Source organism: Elgaria multicarinata, chromosome 3 (assembly GCF_023053635.1).
Source record: "Elgaria multicarinata webbii isolate HBS135686 ecotype San Diego chromosome 3, rElgMul1.1.pri, whole genome shotgun sequence".
In the NCBI taxonomy this organism is placed as follows: domain Eukaryota; kingdom Metazoa; phylum Chordata; class Lepidosauria; order Squamata; family Anguidae; genus Elgaria; species Elgaria multicarinata.
This window is the reverse complement of record NC_086173.1, coordinates 69,977,696-70,005,604: the sequence shown is the minus strand read 5'-3', so window position 1 is coordinate 70,005,604 and position 27,909 is coordinate 69,977,696. Positions and strand designations below refer to the sequence as shown.

General features: G+C 42.4%; 1 protein-coding gene across 1 annotated transcript in view; it reads left to right on the top strand.

Moving 5' to 3' along the window:
* The window catches only part of SLIT3 (slit guidance ligand 3), a 538,785-nt gene that overhangs the window by 449,842 nt on the left and 61,034 nt on the right, over nucleotides 1–27,909 (top strand). The window contains exons 27-28 of the mRNA XM_063120567.1: nucleotides 7,933–8,030; nucleotides 20,026–20,165. Coding sequence (XP_062976637.1) covers nucleotides 7,933–8,030; nucleotides 20,026–20,165 — 238 coding nt within the window. The remainder of the gene's footprint in view (nucleotides 1–7,932; nucleotides 8,031–20,025; nucleotides 20,166–27,909) is intronic.

Here is a 27,909-nt window from a genome sequence, read left to right as displayed (position 1 = left end):
AGAAAGACTTTGCTCAGGCTTGGTGAGGATCAGATGTGCCAAGTGCAATCAACCTACCACAAATGGATGGGAACACACCCTTAGTGGCCTTATTCACAGGACTGTTTGAGAATATGCAAGGAAGAGATTGCAAGTCTCTGATGTTACGTTATACTGGATCAGACCATTAGTCAATCTGGTCTACTGGCAGTGGCTCTCTGGGGCCTCAGGTCTTCTGCAGTGCTGCTACCTGAGACCTAGAGACCCAAAAATTGAACGTAGGACCTTTATGCACGCTAAGAATGTGCTCTCTAAAACACTTTGTGCATTAAAAGTAGTATAGAGATGATGATAATAAATAACACATGAGGGGGTTCATCATTCAAATACAGACCCAGGTTGTGATCCAAAGAGTTCCCTAGGCATGTCTAAGTTCTTCTGTGCACTCACTAGTTTTTTTTCCATTTACTTTCCCCCAATTTCAGCTTCTTATGTCGGAGGCCACTCTCAAAGTTAGCTTGATTTTCAGGAGTGATTTCTCAGGAAGTGTAAGAGGGCACTGTTTTGGGATGTGGGGTTCAGAAATATCCCCTTCACAATAATTGCTCCCAATGCAGCCCTTCTCAACATATTTATATGCTTTCAAAACGATAATAAAAGCCATTTTAATGTAGAATTGAGAGACAGATTTAAACAAAATAAATAGTGTGGTGGTCAAACAGGAACTCCAATGCATTTGAATTGTGCTAGCAATATTTAAAAAAATGTTGTTGAAATAACATCGTAAGATTTTAGATACACACACACACACACACATGCATTTTCTTATATTGGGCTTATATTTACATACTTGCAGTTCAACTGTATGTGTATTTTACTCAGAAATAAGTCCTGTTAAGTTCAAGGAGACCTGCCCTCTGAGTAATGGGGGTTTGGTTGTAATTTTTGGGTCTCCTCCCCGCTCCCTTGACTATAAAATCTTATTCTAAACTGGAGATGATGTAGAATGACTGTCGGGACAAAAAAAAGTACAGTCATTCTACCTAAATTGTGGGAGTAGATGATGTGCAGAACATTTTTTCCTCACAAAACTTTGTGAAGTGCCCACATTTAGTTTTACATTTCATCATAAAAATGAGAAACTGTGACTATAACTGGGTAGCTACAGGCACCATAACTTTTTCTCTTAACTAAGAGAAAACAGGCTTGGAAATTATGCATTTATAAAACAAAGTTGAAATCATTTTCAAGTGAGGCTGCCATTCCCACTTACTTATTTGTTCATTTCTTTAAAAATAGTTATACACCTTAAGGGGTATATACCTTCTCAAAGTAGTTTACAGAATAAAAATACAAACAGTATTTTTGCTCCTTCAGTTAATACAGTTGACTAAAACAGCAACATTAAAATAACATTCCACTAAAAATATCAGCAGCAATTAAAAACATAACATGTAAATTATGTAATATGGATCATCAGCAATTAAAAGTGGACCTAAACTTCCAGGTCTTTAAGGTCCCTTTAAAAATAGGCCGGGAAGGAGCCAGGCATACCTCCTGTGGAAGGGCATTTTATAAGGATGGGAGCACCACATAAAAGCCCCTGTCTCTTGTGGCCATCAACCTGATAGACTAGAGGCTCCATAGGCAATCTTAGGGCCCAGGACAGTTCCTACGGGTTCCTACAGCTGTTTAGGACTTTAAAGATAATCACCAGCACTTTAAGTTAGGCCTGGGAACACACTGGCAACCGGTGCAGCTGGTACAGAACTTGTATTACATGCTCTGATGGCCTAGCCTCACAAGCAACTAGGTAACTACACATTTAACTGGGAGTCCTTGTCAAAGGCTAGCCAAGGTATTAATTTGAAACTTTAACATTAACAGAAGTGTTTTTTGGGTAGTGGGGTGTTGCCAAATGAACCTGCACAAAAGCCCATATAACAAGGCCTGTCAATCAATCCACAAAGGAGGCAACAAAAGAAGCACAATTCCAGAGCAGGAAGCCACAGAAAGTCATTTCCCCCTCTCCTCTGCTCTCCTCCTTTTGAGACGGAACAGCCCTGTGAAAGCCCTCTATCTCCCTTGTGAGAGCTGCTCCACCCCCACACCCTTTCCCAGGTGGTTTAAATGACACACAAAACACATTCATACAAAAATGACTCAAAGCACTGCAGCCTTTAACAAAGGACGCAATTCCCTAAGTGCCACCTGCCACATTCCTGCACCTTACATTCTATCACATGCCTGCATCTGTCTGCCAAAGATTTCAAAATGTTATCTTCAGCACACACAAAAAGAGAGGCTTATCAAACCATAGCTGCCTTGTGCCTTCAGTTGATGGATATCGATATGTGTAATTGGTCCTTGGACTCTTACCAATATATATTAACAGTGTAAAAATGTATGAGTGGCTTAGTTACAAATGCTTAAAGAAAGCATTTGCAGATGTTAAGCGGCTTTTCAAATTTGTTTGCAATATTACCCTCAAAATGTACCACTGTATCTCCTAGCACTGAAAAACAATGTTGAAACCTGTACTAGCTCCTAGTGCTACTAACCAAAAGGCCGTCTGCAGCTCTTCCAGCTTTTCCTCGTTAATGCTTTTTTTTTTCTGTAAAGGAAATAGATGGAAGAGGCAGTGGGGAAACACAGGAGAGTGGAAGACATTATTTTTCTGGACTTCCTATAAAATCCCATGAATGAGGCAGGGTGATGGCACAATAAAATCGTCATCTGGAAGCACTCTGTGTATATATCACTTTGGAGAAATGCACTGAGGATAAAAGTCACTTGCACATGCTCCTGGCTGAGCTGTTATTTAGGGGAGTTTGGGTCACTCCCCCCGCCCCTTCCCATCAGATGATGCCATACCCGGGCTCCATGTAGAAAGCCCAGAATTCAAGACATGCCCAATTCCATCTATCTCAGAGCAACTTCTGCCTCTCATCTGGAGGGCAATGGACACAATGAAATAGGCTGACCTTTAAAAAAAAGAAAGAAAGATGAATGGTCATGCTAGAGAAGCGAGGCTCGTGGAGCCTTTTAGAAGATTTTATTAAATTTAGTCATATTAAACGCTGCAGGAAATGTCTTGGTTATTATACTATTCTATATGTTCTTTATCCTGGAAAATATTTATGCTGGCTAACATTTCAGTAACCTTTAAACGACTCATAAACTCATCGTAACTCAATGAGTATGAATGTAATATTGCGGAGAGAAGGAATGGAAAGGATTTTCATTCTTCAAAAGGTTAAAACCAAACTTTCATATACAAGAGAACTAATCAACAGGTCGAATGCATTGTTTCAGACATATTAGAAATGGCCCATAGGTTTCTTGGACACATACTCCTTGAAAAGAAAGGACAACTTACAGTGTAATCCTACCAATTTATCCCTTGGGGGATGGGAGATCTACAGACAGAACAATTGTCAATTCCATTGCCCTGCTGTTTTGCTGTGAGCTGGGCATGAGGTTGGGACAGCCTTTTCTTCATCCCTCTCATTGTAGGACACTCCACGGATGGTATGGAGTCCTGCCATTTATGTGGGTGTGTCAAGGAAATGATAGGGGCTTTGGATGTGGCATCTTTACACACAACACAGACTCTGCTCTGTTTTCCCCTCTCTGCCAAGTGGGATATCACTGGTGAAACATGTACAGCCACATGCCAGGGGACTTGCAGCAGCATAGTTGTTGCCCTGCTGGCAGAGCAGTGCTTATGATGCTTACTGCCCCCCACCTCATCTGTCTTTTACATGAGGTTAGGAGTACTCCCTTAAGATGTCCTGAATCAGTTACAGCTGAGTATATAATTAGACTGTTGTCTCCTTACTGATAATGGCCATGCATTCCTAGAGAAAATAATAATTGGCAATTGCCTGTTTAAGAATACATAGGAGCTGTCCTGCTCCATCGAACCAGCATCCAATGGGTCCAGAATACTCTCTCCATCACTGGTTAGCCAGATATCTCCAGGAAGTTCACAAGCAGGGACAATGAATGATGTTCATCTTTAATGTCCCATATCACATCAAGCCACCAACCCTCAAATACACTACAACAGCTCATGGATTATTAACCAGCCCTCAAATAAACAACCCTTAAATAATCCATGCATGTGCAGGGCACAATTTGCATAATCACCACCCGGGCGCAGCTTCTTGTGTTGTCTAAATCGAGGAGGCATGGCTTATTGTAGGGTTAAACCACCCTCAAATAACCCATGAGCTGTTGCAGGGTTATTTGAAGGTTGTTTAAACTTCCAGTGAGTAATGTCGCCTTGGTTCAGACAACGCAGCAAGCTGTGACCAAGTGGTGATTATTCAAATTGAACCCAGTATGTGCCATAGCTCACAACAGGCCACTCTGCCTTATTTTGATTATGTGAACCAGAGTAGAATGTGGTAATTAAAGGTATGTAGACCCTAAACATGGATGTTCCATATTCAGCTATTATTCTAAGCACTTTATTATCATCCATACATTTAATATTGTGAATTGCTGAGAGGTTCTTTTATATTCTGCAGTATAAATGTTACAAATAAATAAATAAAATAATTTGGCGAAGCCTTTTTAAAATAGCCTAAGCCAATAGCCATCGCCACACCTTATGGAAGTAAATTTGGTAATTAAAGATGCATTATTTGAAGAAATATTTATTTATTTATTTATTGCATTTTTATACCACCCAATAGCTGAAGCTCTCTCTCTCTCTCTTTTTTTGTCTGTCCTGGATTGCTTATGAGCATCAGCATTTCACTATTATAAACCTCTGTCATAACACCTCTTAAATGTTATAGCCCAAATCTCATTAGCTTTTCTTTGTACAGAAGATGGTCCAATAGATCATTTTACTTGCCCTTTCCTTTACCACATCTTTTTTAGTGGGGGCAAGCAGAATTGTGCTTGGTATTCCAAATGCACCATAGATTTATATAAGTCATTATGATACAGTTATTTTATTTTCCATTTTCCCCTAATAATTCTTAACATAGAATTGTGTTTGTTTGTTTTTCGTTTTTACAGATTGTTAAGCTGACATTTTTAAATAAATGGGCAGTATCCAATGGACCAATTCCCTTGTGCCCTGCTCATTCTGCTACTTCGCTTCTGTTCTGCGACTGGGGCCCACTATTTACGCAACAATGATTTAGTGCTTCCCAAAGGAAGTCCTATACTGAACAGAAGCCCTTGTTTTCTGACTGGAGCTCTGCCAACATGCCACATTTCAGAAATGGGTGTTTTCACTGATTTTTAGATTCCCCGGAAATGCTCTGGCTTCCTTCTAAAAGTGGCAGGCAGGAATTGGAGAGGCATAAGGGAATCGGTGGCGGCCTAAGTGCGCTGTTGGATTCTGACCAGTGTTCTGCTATGATTCTAAGATCTTGTTCCTGTTTAATTACAGCAAAATAGCTTTATGTTATATGGAGGGAAAACTGTGCCATAGTCGTTGCTTTGGACTTAGAACAGTTCTGACCTTTTTTCTTTTTTTAAAAAAAGAAAGATTATTTTTGTATTTATTGTAAAATAAAGTGCATAATTTAACACTCCTTTATGGTAGAGGGAATAGAAAAAATATTACCAGCTTAGACATCATTCCTGAACCCAGTGCCATCCAGATGTTTTGGACAATGGTCAAGAATGCTGAGAAAACATCTTGAGGACACCACGTTGGGGAAGGCTGAGACAAGATACAGCAATTTGGATCAGTTTTAATCAACCAGTGACAGCATCCCTGTCTGGAGTTCCACTCAGTAGGCTCCTGCTGGCTGAAAGAAGTTGAGACGTCTTTTTTCCTGATTCCCTCTTTCCTCTGCAGCCCCAATGTCACCCCTACAGTGTTCCAGAGGGTCCGCACCTCCCTGCTGGATCAGATTTGGGTAGGGGGAATTGCAGGGGGAGGGGAATCGGTCAGGAACATCTCCTCCCCCATTCAGCCAGTAGAAAAATTCTGCTAGCTCAAAAGACAAAAGGATCCCTTCTGTCCATGAGATGTTTATACTGGCCCCGTTCAGACAACACACTAAACCATGCTGCTTAACCACAAAATGGTTAATGAAATGCATTGCATTCTGTTAACCATTTTGTGGTTAAGCAGCATGGTTTAGCATGTTGTCTGAATGGCGCCTGTGTTGGTTTGTTCATATCATCCTCCTTTGAGGTTAGGCATCAAGCTTCAGTCCAAATGCACCTACCTGGGAATAAATTCCATTGAACTCAATGGATAGTTTCTGATGTTAGACATATGGGTCAACTCTACATAGGACTACCATTGGATTCTACTTCCATGCAAATATGTATAGGATTGCACTGCTAATGACACAACATTGAAAGTATTTAAATTTATTTAAAGAATAGAATGCCATGAAGTTTGATTCCTTTATTATAGGTATTGTCTTCTAGATAAAAACACAAGCTTACTGAGAAAGGATACTATCTTTGATGAGTTAATTCTACTACAAAGATAAAAGGTCCACATTACCTCTTTCTCTCTCTCTCTCTTCAAAAAAGCTTCCTCACAGGGTTTTTTTGTGGTGGGGGGCATTGGTGGTTTGCTGAGATGTTGATTAAGTTAAAAACATCGTCTATGTTGCTTTATGTCTCTAATCATATTAATTTCTTATTGTTGAGATTGAATGCTTTACAGTGCTTTACATAGGGAGCAAATATCCAACCATTAGGTGATACAATTATCCAGTGCTTTGCAGTTTCTATCTACTTGCCTTGCAGTGTCAAGCACTTATTTATTTATTTATTACATTTCTATACCGCCCAATAGCCGGAGCTCTCTGGGCGGTTCACAAAAATTAAAAACATTCAAAGTATAAAACAACAGTATAAAACCATAATATAAAATACAATATAAAAGCTCAACCAGATAAAAACAGCAGCAATACAAAATTACAAATTTAAAACACCAAGTTAAAATTTATTTATAGACTGCTAAAATACTGGGAGAATAAAAAGGTCCTCACCTGGCGTCTAAAAGCATATAATGTAGGTGCCAAGCGAACCTCCTTAGGGAGCTCATTCCACAGCCGGGGTGCCACAGCAGAGAAGGCCCTCCTCCTGGTAGCCACCTGCCTCACTTCCTTTGGCAGGGGCTCACGGAAAATGACCCCTGAAGATGACCTTAGGGTCCGGGCAGGTACATATGGGAGGAGGTGTTCCTTCAGATAACCTGGCCCCAAGCCGTTTAGGGCTTTAAATGTTAATACCAGCACTTTGAATTGGGCCCGGACCTGGACTGGCAGCCAGTGAAGCTGGAAAAGGACTGGCGTAATGTGGTCTTGTCGGCCAGTCCCTGTTAGTAAACGTGCTGCCCTGTTTTGTACCAGTTGAAGTTTCCAGACCGTTTTCAAAGGCAGCCCCACGTATAACGCATTGCAGTAATCCAAACGAGAGGTTATCAGAGCATGGATAACTGTAGCTAGGCTATCTCTGTCCAGATAAGGCCGCAGAAGGTATATCAGCCTAAACTGTTGAAAGGTGCTCTTTGCCACTGAGTTCACCTGTGCCTCAAGTGACAGTTCTGGATCCAAGAGCACCCCCAAACTACGGACCCGATCCTTCAGGGGGAGTGCAACCCCGTCCAGGACAAGGCAAACATCACCTCGCTGGACAGATGAACCACCCGCTAACAGTACCTCCGTCTTGTCTGGATTGAGTTTCAGTTTATTAGCCCTCATCCAGTCCATTACTGTGCCCAGGCACTGGTTCAGAACAGCCACTGAATATAGAATATAGAATCTATATTCTCCTTTTCTCAAAACACTGTCTTAAGGAAAAATGGTTTCGGTGAATCGAAATGGGTGATGTGATTCTGACAGCTGCTTCCTTTGTGTCTGCCAGTGAGAAAATGCAGGCAAGGGGCAATAGACTGAGTAAGCTTCTGTGTGAAAGACAGAAAAGGACTAACCATTTTTCATGAACTTTTCTTGATAGGGTCGAGACTGCAGCACACCCATTAATGCTTGCATTCAGAATCCATGCCATAATGGGGGGACTTGCCATCTCACTGACGCAAATCAAGATGGATTCAGGTAACTGAAAGCAAATTGTGTTTGAAAGCAAGATAATAGATAAAGCAGCTTAGTTTTCATTATGGTGAAACTGAAAAGGCTATCATACAAAAATACCCCATAACTGAAAATCACCTGGCCAAATATATTAAATTAGGGCATGATCCAGGCAAAGCTAAGCATTTAGTCACATTGAATGGGAGAGTTAAAGCACATACTTAAATCTCTCCCATTTAAAACAATGGGGCTAAAAATACTTAACTTTGGCTGTCTCATGGCCTTAATTGGGTTTCACGGTGACATATTGTTTCTTCTGAGACAGGCAACCAAATTTTCTCGTAATGCATGTGAAAGGCTGTTCCATTACAGTTTTTTGTGTGGATTATAGTAAATTATCCTTTGAGGCATTTCAAGACAATTCTCAAGTCCTCCTTTTTTCTTTTCTTTTTTTAATTCAGTGTCTTTCTTCATAAGCAGTTGCAAAACACTGTTCTTCTAAAGACTGGCCTCATAGTCAAATATGATTTAAAGAAATGTCTTGTTATAAAAGTCTACGCTAAGTACTTGTTTTGGAAGAGGCTTGAAGGCTTCATGTGCCAGAGAGACTTCCTCATCTGAGGCTGAGAAATAAGTTATGTCAGCTGATTACTTTTGTCTTGAAGAAGACATGAGTATTAGGAGCCCCAAATTCTTCTCCACCTGGGATTAAAGTCACTTGATTTATAACTTAAAATCGTAGATTAGGAAAGCATTTCTGGTTATGCCCCACCCCAGCCCTAACTTCCCCTCCTCAGCTCTAACTTCCTCTTCTCTCAGCCAGACTGGGGACAGTAGTGGTGCTCTGGCCATGGGGCTGGGTGAAAGAAGGAGGTTTCTCCCTCCTCGTCCCTGGCATACTGCATTGTAGTACACCAGGACAAAAAGCCTCTGTGTTCATTCGGAACTGTTGTTTTTCAAAGAGCTATAGCAATATCAGTAAATAAAAAGAAGGCGCCTGAGGGTGCATGGGAGGAGGGAGGTGGTTCACAGGAGAGATGGAATTCACTTGACTTGGACATCCACCAAGTTATTTTCTGATTTCTTGGGAAATAGCTTGGTTCATTTCTAATCTTATCCAGTGAGCTGCAAGGAGATTTTGCCCATCACTAGATTTTAATCTAACTGCCCGTGAATTTTACTAGTTTATTCCAAGTTCTGCTATTTTGAGATAAAATATGTGAAGGACTGAAGAAAGGGTGAAGGGGTGGAAGGACAAAAGAGTGATATCCTTGTGCAGAAACAGAGTATCTGCACAAGCAGCTGTAGAGGGCATGATTTTGAGGAGAAAAATGGCTGGAGGGGAAAGGGTTAATCATCCCCTCCACATCCTTCACACCTCCTACTGCTATTCCTTCATCAAACTGACAATCTCTTTCAGGTTATTTTCATTATTATTATTATTTTTAAAGTCTAGAAACAGTTTCACATATCTACCATGTAACATATAGTTCTTCTTCGTGGTCTCTATGCATCACACATATGGGCTTTGCGCCTGCGCAGAGACCAGACCGGAACCTTCTATAGCTGAGTGGAACGTTTTTGGCGGGAACCCCTCCCCCACGCTACTGCGCATGTCCATGGGGTTCCCGCCCTTCCCTCAGTTCTTCGTCGTCCGCCATCGTGCCTAGACCAAAAGACTGAACCTCTAGCGTTTCTCTGCTTAAATCTGTTTAAAAATATTTTCTACTTACCTTTTTCTTCAGCTTTCTTCAGCTTTCTTCTTTTTCGCCCTTTTCTCTTTTCATCTATAAAAAAAAAAAAAAAAAAAAAAAATTTATTATTATATTCTTGTAGATAGTTTATCTTAGCGACTACGGTCGCGACTGCCGCATGGCAGTAAAGGCCCCGTTCCGCAAGTGTGTCAAGTGCGGAGCCAAACTACCTCCTACGGACGGACACTCCCTCTGTGTCCTTTGTTTGGGCGAAGGCCATATTGTACAGGCGTGCCACCATTGCATGTCCTTTACGAAGCAGACCAGAAAGAACAGGGCAGACCGCCTTCGCTCAATACTTTGGGAGAAAGCCCTCAAAGCTACAGAAGCTCCAATGGATAAAACGGCAACTGATAAGTCCGTTTCTGACCGAAGCACAGGGACGAATGTGCAAGCCAGAGCAATTGATAGGGCACAGATACCCCTGACGCCTGGCCGGTCTTTGGCAAGTTCTGCAGCCAAAAAGATTGCTAAAAAGGCCAGAACGCCAAAATCTTCCTCCGAAATGGAAAAGAAAAAGAAAAAGAAGAAGAAATCTGCGGAGAAAACCTCTCATGGCTCTCCCAGACTATCTGAGCCCCCTCGAGGGCAAACAACTCCTCCTACCGCTGTTACGGTATCGAGGCATGTCTCGACCCCGAGACCTCAGTCGATACCGAGGAAGACGGTACCGACACACCCTCCTAGTCTATCAGAGGGTGAGTTACGAGACTCCGCATCAGCAGCTTCGGCTCGGGAGCCTACAAGACCTCAAACATCCCAGAATGTAATCCCTCTGCAGGTGTCGCCTAGACGAACACCGAGGCGTGATTGGGACAGAGTCTCCCGATATTCTGAGCCCCAAGACAGGCAGAGTTTCTATGATTGGGATCGATACCGTACCCAAAGATACTATGATACAGATCAAGCCTATCATTATCCGCAGGAGGAATGTTTTCCTCAACCTCCTCCTACCACTAGGGTCTGCCAATTACCGCTACGGCCTCCATCAGCATATCAATCTCCATCTCGACGTCGAAGCCACCCTTCGACACCAGCTGCTGCAGCTGCCACGGTACCGACGGAGCGGGATCCTATGCAACTGGTTACCGTATCATCCCCAGAGGGTGACTACCCATCTGATTCGGACTCAATACACACTGCAGCAGCATCGGTACCGTCACCTAATGATGACGTACATGGAGAGGACCCTTCATCACCTTCGGATGATATGGTGAGGTTTTCGGACCATATGTTAAGGATGGCCCGTGCACTCGGCTTAGACCTGGAACAAGCGGTCGAACCGGAGGTCGATCCCATCTACGATGTCTTTCAAACAAAGACTAGTCTGTCAATTGCGATCCCTTTTCCGCCGGCACTCAAACAGACAGCACAACTCGCATGGGAGACACCATCGGTAACGCAACCAGCTTCAAAGAGATTAGAATCTCTTTATAGGATTCAAGAACGGGATGCTGGATTTTTAATTAAGCATCCAAAACCGAATTCCATTGTGGTTGAATCAGCCCAGGGTCATTCTCAAAGAGCTCATGCTGCTCCCGTTGACAAGGAGGGTAGAAAGTTGGATTTGGCAGGCAGAAAGATCTACGCGGCATCCTCCCTCGGTATCAAAGCTTCAACGTACGAAGCAACAATGGCACGGTACCAGCTCTTCCTCTGGGAGAAAGTGGGGTCACTATGTGACTACCTCCCAGAGGATAAAAGAGACTTAGCGAGGGTCTTCCAAACGGAGGCTTCGGCGATTGCGAGGCAACAATTGTCAACTGCGAGGCATCAAGTCGATTGCCACTCAAAGAATATGATGGGGGCCATTTCTTTGAGGAGGCATGCCTGGCTACGATCAGCCAACCTCCCTACCGAGACAAAAGCCAGAATCGAAAGCATGCCCTTCGATGGCGAAGGGTTGTTTAATTCAAAAACTGACGAGACCTTAGATTCCATCTATAAGGCTCGTACGACTGCTAAAAAGATGGGTTTTTCTGCCCCTTCTGTACAATACAAACCTAGAAGATGGACAAGGCCTCCCCCACAACAACAATACCAGCAGCGGTCTCAATACCAGCAACCAAGGCAGCAGCAGCAACAACTTCAAAGGAAACGGCCTTATCAGAGTCGTTTCCAGCAGGAAAAACGTCAGCCCGACTTCTCTAAAAAGCAGCGGGTTTGACTCTTCGGCCCCAGATCCACTCCCTTTTGCGAACCGCCTAGCACCCCATTACCATCAATGGGAGTCAATAACATCAGACTCCTGGGTGCTCACTATCATCAACTCGGGCTATGCCATCGAGCTCGATGCCCTTCCTCCTTTTTCCGGCGTGAAAGTAACGACTCCATCCCCTCCTCTGCTACTCGAGGTACAGACCTTGCTATCGAAAGGAGCCATCTCTCCCGTACCTACAGAGGAAATCAACCAAGGTTTTTTCTCCCGTTACTTCACGGTCCCGAAGAAAGATGGAGGTCTTCGACCGATCATGGACTTAAGACAACTGAACGAGTTCATCACCCCGAAGAAGTTCCGTATGACAACGGTTACTTCAATTTTGCAGCTTCTACAAAAAGGAGTTTGGTTCGCAGTGGTGGATCTGAAGGATGCGTACTTCCATATCTCCATCAGGAAGTCGCATCAAGCTTACCTGCGGTTTTCGATCGGTGCATCCCAGTACCAGTTCACCGTTCTTCCGTTCGGGTTGGCCACGGCACCGAGAGTCTTCACGAAGGTCATGGCGGTGGTATGCGCCCACCTAAGGCAGAAAGGCATTTATGTTTATCCGTACCTGGACGATTGGCTTCTCGTAGCGGACAGCAGCGAGGCGCTCCAGTCGGATATACTAACCACCCTCAACCTGTTGGACTCGTTGGGGCTGTGGGTCAACCACGAAAAGTCCATTTTGACTCCGCAGCAGAGATTGGACTTCATAGGGGTAACCCTATCCTCTCGAGACGGGAGAGCATACTTACCTTCAACCAGGGCAAACACCTTGCAGCAGTTAGCCATCGACATCGAAAGTCGTCGGAAAGTATCGGCTTGGACAGTCCAGAGACTATTAGGCCTGATGGCAGCCACTACGGCAGTCATCAGGTTTGCAAGACTCAGAATGAGGGTATTGCAGGCCTGGTTTTTAAGGACTTTCGATCTCAGGCTCAATGCCCGACGAACTTACCTTTCGTTACCGAAGCAAGTCAGGGCATCGCTGAAATGGTGGTTCTCGATGTCGACTCTTCTCGAAGGCGTTCCATTCCAACAACAGGCGCCTTCGGTAACGATCACGACGGATGCATCCTTAGAAGGATGGGGAGCTCATTGCGACTCCCTTACTGCTCAAGGTCGTTGGCCTCGATCACAGAGAGAACAGCACATCAATCACCTCGAACTCATGGCTGTAGAAAATGCAATAAGAGCATTTGCACAGTTGATCGAGGGCAAGAATGTCTTGATCGCGACGGACAATACTACCGTGGTGGCATACATCAACAGGCAGGGTGGAACAAGATCGCACCCTCTGAACCGTTCTGCACTCAGGATATGGAACTGGTGCATAAAGAGAAGGACTTACCTGACTGCGATCCATGTAGCCGGCAAGGAAAACGTCATTGCGGACTCTCTCAGCAGATCCTTCCATGTCGACCACGAGTGGGAGCTCGACGTCGAAGTGCGGGAAAGCCTTTTTCGGTACTGGGGCCGCCCTGCTGTCGATGTCTTCGCTACCGAGAACAACGCGGTCTGCGCCAAGTTTTGCAGCAGGGCAGGAAAAGGAAAGCGCTCTCTAGGAGACGCTTTCACCAGGACTTGGAGAGGAAATCTCCTGTACATGTTTCCTCCCTTTCCACTTTTGACAAGAGTGATAGCCAAGATCCAGATGGACAACTCCGATTGCATCCTGATCACGCCGTGGTGGCCTCGACAGACGTGGTTCTCCCACGCTCTTCGGTTATCGAGAGGGGATTACATCAGGCTTCCGTCGATACCGAAGCTCCTGTCTCGACACCAGGGCAAGGTTCGACACGCAGATTTGTCGACCCTCAAGTTGACTGCATGGAGGATAATAGCCACTCCTCCTCTGGGATCAGAGTTTTGACTGTGGACCACATTATATTAGCAGCACTAAAGCCTTCCACAAGAAAGGCTTATGCGGCAAAGTGGCAAAGATTTCAGAACTTTGCTTCAAAAGATGGTCAAATACCAGAATCTTGCCATTTGTCTTTCATCCTCAATTATTTATTGACACTCTTCCAGCAAGGACTTAAGCTCGCATCCATCAGGGTTCACCTTGCTGCGATTACATCTTTTCACCAAGGTATAGATGGGTTTACACCTTTTACCCATCCAACAACCAAGAAATTTCTGAAAGGTCTGAAGAACACGATACCGACTGTGAAGAGTATCGTGCCGCCATGGAGCCTGTCAGTTGTGCTGCAAGCACTGACACGCAAGCCCTTCGAGCCCATGGCTTCGACAGACCTTAGGCTACTTACTTTAAAGACTGTCTTTCTAGTAGCCATTACATCGGCAAGACGAGCAAGTGAGCTTAGAGCTCTTAGGATAGATGTCCCATACACTATCTTTCATAAGGATAAGGTTGTGCTACGCACAGATCCAGCCTTCCTACCTAAGGTAGTGTCAACTTTTCATCTGTCCCAGCACATTACTTTGCCTGCTTTCTTTCCTAATCCATCTACACCTCTTGAGTCTTCCTTGCATACTCTCGATGTAAGAAGGGCTCTTGCTTTTTACAAGGACAGAACGGACAATTTTAGGAAGACAAAACAGTTGTTTATTTGTTATGGGGAGCCTTCTAAGGGACTCCCTGTCTCCTGCCAACGACTGTCACGTTGGATAGTGGAGGCAATTGAATTGGCCTACTCTATTTCTAAAATGGAGTTAGTGAAACCTGTGACAGCTCATTCCACCAGAGCTGTTTCAACTTCGGTGGCCTTCACCAGAGGTGTTCCACTGACTGAAGTCTGTAGAGCTGCAACGTGGTCCACTCCATCCACGTTTGTCAAGCACTACAGTTTGGACACTCGTGCGAGGCAGGACTGCTCGTTTGGGAGGACAGTGCTTTCAGAGATCTTCAGATGATGCACCAACCCACCTCCAAAGGTATGTCAGCTTGCTACTCGCCCATATGTGTGATGCATAGAGACCACGAAGAAGAAATGCAGGTTGCTTACCTGTAACTGTAGTTCTTCGAGTGGTCATCTATGCATTCACACAACCCACCCACCATCCCCACTTGGTGGTGTGAGACTTACAAATGACACAGTTATGTGTGGAATGTACTTTATTGAAATTACACTCAGGTTTATGGGGGCACAATGTCGGACTCCTGTAAACTGAGGGAAGGGCGGGAACCCCATGGACATGCGCAGTAGCGTGGGGGAGGGGTTCCCGCCAAAAACGTTCCACTCAGCTATAGAAGGTTCCGGTCTGGTCTCTGCGCAGGCGCAAAGCCCATATGTGTGAATGCATAGATGACCACTCGAAGAACTACAGTTACAGGTAAGCAACCTGCATTTAGTTTCTGAGGGTAAACAATCCGAAACAGAGTGCCCCCATATGAGGTATTCAGCTCCCTGTTTAGCTCCTGCTGGCAACAGGAGGAATTGCATCCCTACATTCTCTGTGCTTCAGGATGAGAGACTGTTTTCTCATGTAACATGATGTGTATGAAACGTTATAAGGAGGAGTCCCCCTTGGAATTTTGTATTGTGTTGCCTGCGAAAGAAATTAAACTTTCTATACATCTCCCCCCCAAGAGAAACATATTAATACACAAGCTCAGCTGCCAAACTTGTCAAATCTTTACTCTTGTAAAGGGAAATTTAAGCCAAAGCGTTCCTCCATATGAAATGCCAAGTGATTTAACTCTCGGGTTCCTGGAGTCACAGACAAGAAAAAATATCTTTTAAGTCATGGTAAGGTGGTGACATAAGCCAGGAAATTCACCCTGTTATTACTGAAACTCCATCCTCACACCCTTCCTTCTCCTGCTGTGCCTAGGTAGCATTGGGGGCCCAAACAGCAGGTAATTCCACTTCTAGTATTTACTGTTGTAACATGCTGCCACAATAGTGTCAGCAAAGGGCATGGGATCAGATGGAACAAAATCTCTTTCAAGCATTTAATTGTAAACAATCTAGTCTAAGCTTGTGTTTTCTCTGTGTGTCAGTTAGCTTTCCTGTTTTTTCCTCTCTTTTTTTCTAACTTCATAATTTAAGAGTCAGCAAACAAGTTTAGCTGTACCCATTTCACAGTTTCTGTTTGCTTTCTCCATAGTTAGGTTTTTAAAGGTTGGCATTTTTTATACTTTATACTACATTGTACGTATCTTCGTAATTAGATTTTTAGAATGATTTTTTATTTTATGTGACTGTAGGTTTCATCCTACTCTTGCACCTTGAAATACAGAAGAATAAAATCTAAACATAATAAATAGTTATAAATAAATACAGAACTCTTCCCTATCTAGGGTAATGGTGCAAAAATATAAGACAGGTACTCTCAGCTACTTGCTGCCTCTGCTGAGGATATTTAGCAAAGGAATCCAACCTTTATTATCAGGCCTTGATCACGGCTGAAGTCCTAAGAGCACTGGGTAAAATTAACTTAAAGTGAAGCACTTTATATCCTGTTGACATCAGGGGGAAAGGTTTAAGAATGTGTTCAACTAATGCGTTGAAATAAATGGGATTCACAAATATTTAACTTTGGCTGGATAATGCCCATTGTGATGAAGCCATTATAGCCCCTTTGTTAATTGGGAATGTAGCTGGAGCACATCTGTCTGCAGTACATTTCCTTCCAATGACACAAACCTCACTTCAGAACTGGTATTTTTTAAACACACACACACACATACACACACCCCAAACTCTAAACTTACAGATTTTGCAGTACTAATGTTTCCATGGTTGATGGATGAGTTCAATGTCAATGAGCTATTGGGTCTGTCTAGTTGATATGCAGGTGTACATAGTAATTTCACCAATTGGCCCTAAAACAATTGCTGAAAAAAAATCTGTTATGAATACAACAGCTGATTTGTAAACTACAGTACATCTGGCCAGCATTAATTTCATCCAAACACTAAATCACTTGATCAGAGCATCATAATATAATTTAGTACTTTCAGTACAGCAAGCCATTACATATTTTGCAAAAAGATGTGCCTCTAAAAATCATAGTGTAATATTCTGGGCTATATACTCATGGCCCTTGGTTGAGGTTAGGGATGGGTGAACATGTGTTCAGGCTTATTGAGGTTTGTCAGATTCCTCCTTGAAGCTCATTCAACTTGCTTGTGTTACAAAAGCAGCATTTCCCCCACCTCAGATCAGAGAAAAATCTCATTTTTAGAAGTGACCTAGTTATACGGAACAACTACTCAGGAATTGCATTGTCTCAGAGCTGACAGAACCCAGAGTTCACAACCCAACAACAAACCCTGGGGTCTCTTCCTGGGTTGTAAGTAGTTAACAACCAATAGGCTTGTTATAAGCTTCACTTATAATGACAACCCATGATTCAGCAACAACCCACAATTTGAGAACAACCCATGTTCAACCGTACTCTGAGTTGTCATTATGTGTGAACCAGGCTTATACCTTCAGGCTGTTCCCCATGTTTTCTGTAGAAGTAGTACATTCAATCTGATTTCACCAGCTCAGACTTCCACATGAAATGAAACGTTCTTCTGAGTTTCTTCAGTGTGCCAAAAGAAAGGCTAATCAACTTTGCCCCTGACACCTTGGTGTGGCATATGGAGAGGAAACCTTGCATGACGTATGGTGCTCTGGCTAAAGATGCAAGTAGAGTAAACATACTTTTCACAGTAATTCCTTCAGCAATCTTGTGGGAAATTGGTCTTCTAAATCTATATCCATATAATAATTCTGGTAACTAGATTGTATGAAGAGCTCTCTCTCTCTCTCTTTCTTCTCCTCTCTCAGGCATGGTTTCTGAGACTAATAAAACTAAAACTAGAATGTTGAATGCTAGTAGCTGCGAATGCACAGAGTTTGAAGTACTCCAACTCTCGTGTATTGGCTGATTGCCATATTAATAGTATACATCACCTGCTCCAGTCAGAATGTGGCACACAGAAAATAAAGATAACCAACACAGACTCCTCACTTTTCTTTTCAGTTCTTTTTTGAATTGAAAAAATGAATCTGTGCTCCCAAACTGAGACCTTGTGTGCCTAGTTGCAGCCTAGAGCACATTTTTATGGCTGAGTTATAAACTCCTGAAAAATGAGGTTTTGTAATGGAAATGGGAGACATGATGAATGGATCACTTTATTTAATTAGAGTTCTTTTATCCACCTCCCTTCCCCTCTTTTCTTGGCTACAAAAAATGCTGTGCCAGCTCTTCTTCGCCTCTCTTATCTCCCTCTTGTGATCCTGTGTATCTCTACAGGGTCGGGATGAGGACATTTTTTATTGGTTCTAAAGAGGTAAAAGACAGGCAAAGAAAATATTTCATTCTGATTTAGTGTGCTTTAAGTAGAATTGATTCAAGCAGTTTGTTTTCAGTCATCCCTTCTAAAGATATATCCCTATCCCTTCCAGCAATTGGTGGTTAGCGTGGGATGAGCAGTACCAGGGGGTCTTCTACACAAATCAGTTCACATCGCTTTATGGTCCTTTTTTTTTAACACTACAACAGCGTCGCTGCTTTAGCACAGTCTGCAAGAATCCAAGTTTTTGCTTAGTCATGCTGCACTGTTTTGACCTCCTCGTCCTTAAAAAAAGAAGTGAATCTTTCCTTTTGCTTAAGAGGGAGAAGTATTGCCATTCTCTTGCTGCTCAATAATATGAAGTAACCAAAATCTTTTCATGAAGACATGGCATAACTTCCATGGAATTGCCTGCTTCTGCACTATATCCTTTCCTAGCTCTTTTATTTCATTTTTAATTATGTGGAGTTCTCTCTCTCTCTCTCTCTCTCTCTCTCTCTCATTCACTATCTCTCATTCTCTGTCTTTCTCTCTCCCATTTTCAAACACAGGCTTTTCGTGTAGGAGCAACACAAGCTCCAGTCCATTCCCTTGTGCCGTAGCATGCACAGCCCACTCCATTACTATTGCATTTTCCCAAATATCAGCCTTCAAGTCCCCTTACCAAAAAAGGTAGTGGTTTTTAAAAGAGTAATAGGAGAGATAACAGGAGAATTATGACCTATAATTGTACCCACAATGTTGAGTGCTATTGCTGTTGGCAGTACTACTGCTGATGGATTCTGTCATTACTACAGAGTCCATATCACATTGCAGAGACTACAAACTTGATTCAGGTGAAGTGGTTTGACTGCATTGGCTGCAGTCTCCCATTGGTTTCCAGGGCAAAGCAAATGTGCTCAATCCACTTCCACTGCACTATGACAACTGAGAAAATCTGGTATATGATGAGTGCAAGGGGGTGGGGAGAGAAAAAAAGATCTGGGGTATCATTGTGCATGGAGGAATAAGAATACCCAGTGTCTGGAAATAGCTTGCCCCAAGCTCAGGTAGTTTACACTCACAGATTTTACAGTTAGATCTGAAAACCAATTCTCATATCACATTTCCCTGCTCAGTACTTGTGCGGATTTATATAATGAGCAGAATCAAGTGCACAGCTTTTTCTAGTCAATATCAGTTCAGGCTCAAGTTAAGGGCTGCATGTTCAAATGCTTCCCCACAAGAAAAATATTTTTCTATAGAATGGGGGGCAAGGGGGTTCCATGAAGAAATATTCAGGCATGCAACCCCCTCTCTCCCTCTCTCATACACACACATGCACACACACACACACACACACACACACACACACACACACACCTATATGCATCCAGACCTTCATCTGGCCATTAATCTGAGAAACCCACCTCCTGAACTGCATATGAGCTGCAGGACTAAAAAGATTCAGGAGCTCCTATGATGTTTTATGTTTTCATGAAGTGATCCTACCAAGAAAGTACATGGTGCAGTTTCTAATAATTTCTATGTGCGGTTCTACTCCTACACCAATTAGCTAATTTGTGTGAAACCGTCAAATATAATATACACTCAGCATGTCATGAGTTTTTACAGCAATCCAAGGCAAATGAATCTGAGGCACAGGAGCCAGGAAGAGAAGATAAAACATTTGCTAAGCCTTGAAGCTTAAATCTGCATGAACATCCTAGTTCAACACCACTTAACCTTTAGAGATCAACACGTACAATGTGTAAAGTTCTGAAATGTAAATTAATCTTCCTCTCTTCTTTACTCCTGTGTTAAAAGTTGTTCTTGCCCTATTGGATTCGAGGGAAAAAAATGTGAAACGAATCCAGACGACTGTGAAGATAATGATTGTGAGAACAACTCAACTTGTATGGATGGGATAAACAATTATGCCTGCCTTTGCCTCCCCAATTATACAGGTAAGCAAATCATTGCTAGAGATTTGGTCAAAGGTTATAGGTTTGTACCTAGGACTTTCCATTTTAGGCCTAAAGACAACAGCTCTTATATGATGGATGGAAAGCAGCACAAAAGCGTGAATTCAAATACTAGGTAGAGTCAGTAGCTTAGGTCATGGTTTTGGGGGCAGCTAGGAATGCATCTGAATTATCTCAAGGGAATTCAGTGGAGTGAGGAAAATGTTAGTAGTAATGGTGATATCATTTCTACATCTCCGCCATTTGTACCAGCTCTGGCTTGCAAGGACAGGTACACAGGTGCATGAATGGAAGCCATAAGAACCATCCCTTTCAGAGGCATGGAGCAGTATGCTGCAGCCTGCTCAAACAAGTATCACAATTCTAGTCACTGATGTCCAGCACTAGAGGCTCTTGTCCTATCCCACCTCCCATGAAGTCTTAGGGTTCCAGCTGGCCCATTGGCAATATTCCCCCTGAATATTCCCGTTTTGAAGTAGTATATTGTAAGGGGGGAGTTAGGAAAAGGGATCCATGTTTGTTAAAGAAAGGTTGGAAGGGAGATTATCTTGTGGGGTTGTATTTTTGTGTAGCATGGAATGGACTGGTACTCCCACCTATATAGAATGCTAGCGAGGGAAGTGGAGATTATGGTTTTTTAAGCGGTTGGTTCAGGTTTTCAGGATAGGCATATCACCTACCTTGGAATTCCCCATCTCTGTTGTATGTGTCGGGATAGGCTGCCCATCCACATTATACCTGCCCAGGGAAGTCTCCACACCCTCCAAAGCAACTACGTTCTTCCTTGCCCTTTTGCACTATACAGGCTTATGACACCCCAGCATACAGATCACAACTAGAGAACATATGAAAGATGTGTGTGTGTTTATGTGTGCGTACATATGTTTGAATGTGTATATGGTTTTGGACTTCAGCTCCCATGATCCCCAGTCAGCATAGCTAATGGTCAGGAATCCTGACAATTGTAGTCCAAAACATCTGGGGGGCACAAAGTTGAAGAAAGCTGAGACTGTGGCGGGTAACTATGGTTATAGCTGATTGCCTGAAATAGGAATGTGGGGAAGACAGCAATACAATTTTATGGAGTAGAGTCGGAAGGTGCTTATTTCTAAATGTGGGGTCTTTATTCTGTACGTGGGTGATGCAATCACATCTGTAAGTTGTGTTTATAAGTATGTGGAGAGGCTCTGATAGCTCAATGGTGAGGGGAAAGCACTTTGCATGTATTTAGAGGCACTCTGTTATTATTGAGATGCTGTTTTTCCTTAAGAAATATTCACCGATTGATCTTGGGCTAGTAACTTATTGCTGTGGAGGCTTACTACACAAACCAGAACATGGATTTTCCAGCATGCTGGCTCACATGGTGAGCCTCCATGGATAGAGGAGGCTCTCCTCTCCATGCAGTTGCCTCCACAAGTAGAGGGTGGTTAACATGATGAGGAACAAGGGTGGGGCTTGAGCCCTCTCCCTTCCTGGTGTTTGATCTACCCAGTATGATCTACTTGAATAGGGCTCAAGTGTCCTCAGTTGTAAAACAGGATCAATGTGCTTTAAAGGGTATATATACAATATGTAGTGCCTGTATCATAGGAGGGCAGGTTTCGCCCCGTGGGACTAATCTGGTTTGCATTGGGCCCCAATATAGCATGTGTAGGGTGGAACACTCTCTGTGGGATCCACCCCCTGCCCTTCCCTAGCCCTGCCTGCTGTGGGAAGAGGAAACAGAGCTGGGGATTCCCTTGTACCACTAGCATGGGACCTGAAGGAGTCGGTTGCTGCAAGCCTCAACTTAGTCCCTTTCCACACCACTTGCACACCGATAGGGATGTAAGCAGCCAGCTCAGCTATGGAAAATGTTGGCCAAGTTCCTTTCTCCATACCTCCCTCTGCGGAGAAAGAAATAAAAGTGGGTGGGATGGGGCAGATTACATCATAGGAAGGGCAGGGCTTCAAGGTAAGGCCTGCCCCTTGACAACATCTGGCTTGCCAGCTTGGTCTGGGAGTGTAACCAAAAGTGCTTGCCCTTCGCTGGCCTATATCTATATTGTATTTATTTGATTAGCTGTCTAACGTGTGGCTCAACTCACTGCTTTTTTCACCTGGAGCTTTTGCTTACATGCAGCTTTTGTTCCTTCTTTCTATTAGTGGCATATTTCAAACTGGATTGTGTTGGCACCACTACTGTCCATCAAACCACGCCATCAGACTACCAGAGTTCACCTCCTGTCCTCACACATTCATGCACAGGATTGTCTCCATTTCCATTCCTGAAATGTTGGGAGAGTATGTAGTACGGGAGAGGCATTCTGCGTATACATAGATACGCATTTCTTTATTGCATCACAGTAAATGAATCATGATAATTATTCATTTGAAGTACATCATGCACCATTATTTTAAAACTGCAGTTAAAATAAACATAATGGAATGTTACCAGGTAGTTTAAAAAACAAAACATGTGCGTTTACCCCCTGGCCACAATCCATCATGGAGTTCAGCATGCTTAAGTTAATTGAAATCAGTAGCTCCACTGTGTTCATTCGGTGTTGTCCTGTTGCTCCAGCCTTTGAAAGTGTGCCTGTCAAGTGTATTCATGGGGAATAGCTCTTTCAATGGCTATTTCTCATGACAAATGGGGACTTACAGATGCTCCTATCCAGGATTCCAGCCAGCCCTGCCCTCTTCCAGGATACTCCCTTCCATTTCCATCCCCTGCAACAGGTGCTCATCATTCTATGGCCACTGAGGTTGCTCAGTCTTTTGGTGGCCAGGGGAAGGTTGCCCACTTGGGTTTTTTTCCTCCATATTTTTTGTCCTTCTCCAAACCTTGCAGTTCTCCCAAGGATGCTGATACCTCTCCCTCGTGTGTGGCTGGTGCCATTTTAGCTGTGGGAATGATGGGTATTTTGAACTTCCAGATTCAAAAGCAGTATGCCTCTCTGTGCCAGTTTCTGGGGAACAACAATAGAAGAGAGCTATTGCCTTCATGTCCTGGCTTCTTTCCAGAGGCATCTGGTACGCCACTGTGAGGAAGAGGATGATGGACTTGATGGTCCTTTGGTCTGATTGTTCTTAATTTTCAGCTTAATATGATGTCCATTTGCTATACGTTTTGGACAACAAAAATGGTTCCTTTTTCCACTTATAGGAATGCTGGTAAAGTGATTCCCCTTTAAGAATATAGGAATGCTGCACATGTCAATTATTTCAGCATGCAACTATCCATGTGTTTTATGCATTTATATTTAAACCCCACTCCCATTTCATAAGGGCCTAATCTACACCGAGCAGGATATTGAACTATGAAAGTGGTATAAAAGCGGTATATAAAAGGCAGGAGCCACACCAAGCAGGATATAGCAGTACTGAAGTGCACTGACAAATGTTGGGGGCCGTTGACACATACCATATACCGCTTTCATACCACTATATCCTGCTTGGTGTGGCTCCTGCCTTTTATATACCATTTTGCTTTCATACTGAAATATCCTGCTTGGTGTAGGTTAGGCCAAGGTCAGGGAGTCCTATATGATTTTTTTTTTCAAATTCTCATCATAACTAATGTAATAGTAACAATTAAAATATACTAAAATATATAGCAAAATATATACTAACCCTTAAAACTGCTTAATTTTCACCTTTCCTCTGACAAATTATATACTTAAGGGCCCTGCCCTGATTCACTCAGTACATCAATAGCAAATTTTGAAGGTTTCTCCCCAGCTTTAGATGTTTCTTGTATCCCTCCCTTCCCTGATTTTATGAGTAGGAACTATATCAGCCCAAGCATCTAAGAATACAAGCAACCAAATAATAATTACGTATACACAATGTATAGTGGTAAGAAAATATCCACATTCTTTTAAACCATGAAAACGTGAACTGGTCTTGTTACTCTCTGAGCTTCAGACACTTAGTGAAAGGCTCCTTGTAAGCTGGAGTGTATTACATATCACGGGATTTAATAAGTATCAGGTTTGAGCAGCTTGCTAAGTAAATCTAAAATTTCCCAAACTCTTAAAACATTGTTTGGGGCCCTTTTGGGACTCTTGTGTAAATGGTTGGTTGGGAAGACCCTTAAACTTGAATGAAAACTAATTGTTGCTTTAACCATCTTTCTGCCAGAAGCCTTTACAGTGCTTGAACTCAGTCTAAGAGAAAAACTTTGAGCCAATGGTTCTTATTGTGTTATATCTATATAGAAATCATTCATTTACTTTACAATATACACACACACACACACACACACACATATACACAAACAACAGAAACTTGACACAGCTAAGCAGTACCTTCACCTTTTATTTTCTTTAACAGTTCAAGCCTATACATGCCTACTCTGAAGTAGGTCACATTGGGCCTGTTCAGATAACACTTCGGGCTCTGTGGTTAACAAAACTGTGGTTCTCTGGGATTAGCACTAACAACAAGCTGTGCTGCCGCACACAACACTTTAAGCCACGGTTAGAGCTGCTAACCCTGCTGCAGACAGTCCGACTGTGGTTAAGGAGCAAGCAGGGTTTAGCAAAACACATTGCACAAGTCACCTTAAACCCTGCAGGGTTTAAGGTGTCTTCTGAACAGGCCCAATGAACAATTTGCAGCCTTACTGTATCAAGGCTTTTTTTAATAAACAGAAATATTGAATTAGAAATACCATCATATAAATGCCAAAACATAGTCATGGAAAAGAATTGCCATAAAAAGAGTTATTATTAAATAAACCTAAGATATCATGTAACTTCAGAGGATTGATCCAAATATATCTTAATCTATAATATTCTATGGTTGCCTATGCGGCAGGGTCTTGCTATTTACTGTTTTACTCTGTACAGCACCATGTACACTGATGGTGCTATATAAATAAATAATAATAATAATAATGTTAACATTTGTTAGTGAAGCAAAACATGTGAGTCACACCGGCAAAAATCTGAATAGCCTTATTTTTTACAATAACCTAAAGCAATGTTGGAAATTTGGATATAAATGATTTTGAGTACAAAATTATATATATGGTTTCCAATTATTTGTGAACAAAACTAATCTTTAGCACTTTTCTCTGAGTCTTATGTAGTTGGTCTTTTTAGCCATTACAAAATAACCTTGCATTTTAGCAATGATTTTTTTCAAAATGGGATGTTTTTATTGTTTCCAATATTTTGCTTGTAATAAATAAACAGCAGTTATCATATAGCATGCCAATTCCAAATATGGGAGTGGGGTGGGGTGGGGTGGGCAGATCAGACTGCTGGTCCAAGGTCAGAGAGGTGTCTCCAACCTCTGATCCAAGAATCCGAAGTATCCTATGCCTGCCTCACCCCACTCCAGACTCTGTGGGTCATAGGATTGCTGTCTGAGTAGAAAACACGAAAACAGCATAAAAATAACACATCTCTAATTACACTGCTACAGTCCACCCATCAGGGACTTCATGTTGTTTTCCAGCAATTGATTTGGAATGGAGATCCTACATCTTCACAGTCTTGCTGGAAATAATTTTGAACAAGGGGCTTAGGCTGGGATTTCAGTGTTGACAGTGCTTTCTTTCAGTGAGTCACTTCTGTTCCTGCTCAGAATAGGTAAAATCTAAAGCTCTTGGCATGAAAAATCAAACTGTGAGGAAAGTTTTCAGTCATCTTCCACTTAATTCTATAACAAAGCTCACTTGTAAACCTTCTGGGGTTGGTTTCCCTACTAGAATGTTTGTCTTAATTATTTCAAGTGAAGGGCTCAGAAATGAATGGATATTTAGGTACATAGATCATAGCTTTATATTTCAAGAAAATCTCTTTTGATAATCCTGGGAAAACAATTTTATTATTGCCTTGTGACTAGTGCACAACATAGAGCTATTCCCCTTACTAAATCCCAAGGAGTTTTGAATTCATCCCTACATTTGTAGCCTCAAAATGAAAGTAGGCAGCTTGATTGTAGAAGTGTTTTGGAACTTAGATGAAAGGCTAGAAATGATTGGATAATTTAGTATAGAAAAGTAGCAGAAAAAGTAAAATATGATAGAGTATATGTCTCAAAGCCATATGTAGATTAATTTTACACATATTCTAGGGCGTCTTTTCTTTTCTATAGCTAATAATTAGCCAGCAACTGAATAAAAAATGGCATCAAATACTGCTTCTAACGTCTTTAAAACATTACAGTTGAACAATTTAACCCTCAGTAATACTGGGAGTGGTGCCAGCTAGGATGAAGGATCCCCCCCCCCCCAGTTCCTGGGGAATTATGTGATCATCACAAGGATCAAGCCTGACTGCTCTGTCATGCCCCAAATTTAAGAATGGGGTGGCTGTTTATAAGTTTCTTCAGGAATATGTTGCATTTGATAGACAGATGATAAAATTGCTCTAAAATTCCATTGGAAAGATCTCTTTTAGATGCAATGAGGTCAATGTTTTATCCTTAGTTATTATATATGAAACCAATAAAATGCCATAAAGTGTCTTTTAACATAAAGCACCTCTTCAATTACTTACAATGCAATCCTATGCATATCTGTTTAGAAATAGATCCCAGGGAAGTGAATATAGGATTACAGAATTAATCTTTTAATCTGCATCAAATTATATTATTGTAATTTTGTTTGTTTGTTTTGGTTTTGCTTTATTTCTGACTTTTTTTGATTACCGAAATAACTTGTAAAGATTATATGCCCGGTGGTAGTACACATTGGATTGTATCATTGAGGTTAGGAAAGTCAAAGAAAGTCCCATTGAGCTAGTGGACTTTCACTAGCACAATGCTGGAATTAACCCATTGATTTTTACAATACGCAAAACAAAATAAAAATAAGTAATTACTTTTCAAGAACAATTTCAGCAATGTTGATGGAGGCTGCAATCGTTTGCAGACTTACATGGGAGCAAGACACACTGAGCACATTGGGATTTACGTCCAAGAATTCAGATACAGGATTGTGCTGAGAGAGGCCTTCAAAGTTCCCAGGCATCTTTCCAGGCTCTGGGAATGGAAATGGCTATGCTCTGATCCAACAGGAGGTGGAAATGGATCACTTCCTCTTTAGGCAAAGCTTGGCTTTTCCTCTTCTTAGAGTCTGGAAAGAAGCCTCAACAATCACATGGGACTTCAAAGACACCACAGGAAGGAGGCCTGAGCTGCTTGGAGCAGTTGCTCCATCTGTCCCAATTCAGGATGAAAAGAAAGACCACTGCATTGAGTTGGACAATGCAACTTTTAGTATATTGTTTTCACTGCTAGTCTGATTATTCTCTCTGCCCCCCCCCACAAAGTTTCTTGCAATAATGTTTAAGCTGCATGTGTTTTTCACTAACCTTACTGGACTATAGTAGTGGGTTTCCCAGAAGTATCTGGCTGGCCCTAGTCTGCTGAATTAGGTGGACCTTTGTTCTGATCCAGGACAATTTTTCTTACGATGTTATGGCAACATTTCCCACTACATATATATTGTGAAAGTGTTGCCAAATATTGCTTTCAAAGGCCTTCCAACACATTGCTTACTACCGTATTTCTTTGATTCTAAGACACACTTTTCCCCCATATAAACATCTCTAAAAATGGGGTGCATTTTAGAATTGCGGGTGCTTCTTGGAATCACAGGTTTTTAGAGATCGCTTTGCAAGTGTGGAGCCACCATTATCATGCTTCAGGAAGGTGCCCGGCTAGGGTAGGCACCAGCGAGTGCGCCCACACAACCTTGGTGGGTCTCGCGACGCTGACCGGAAGG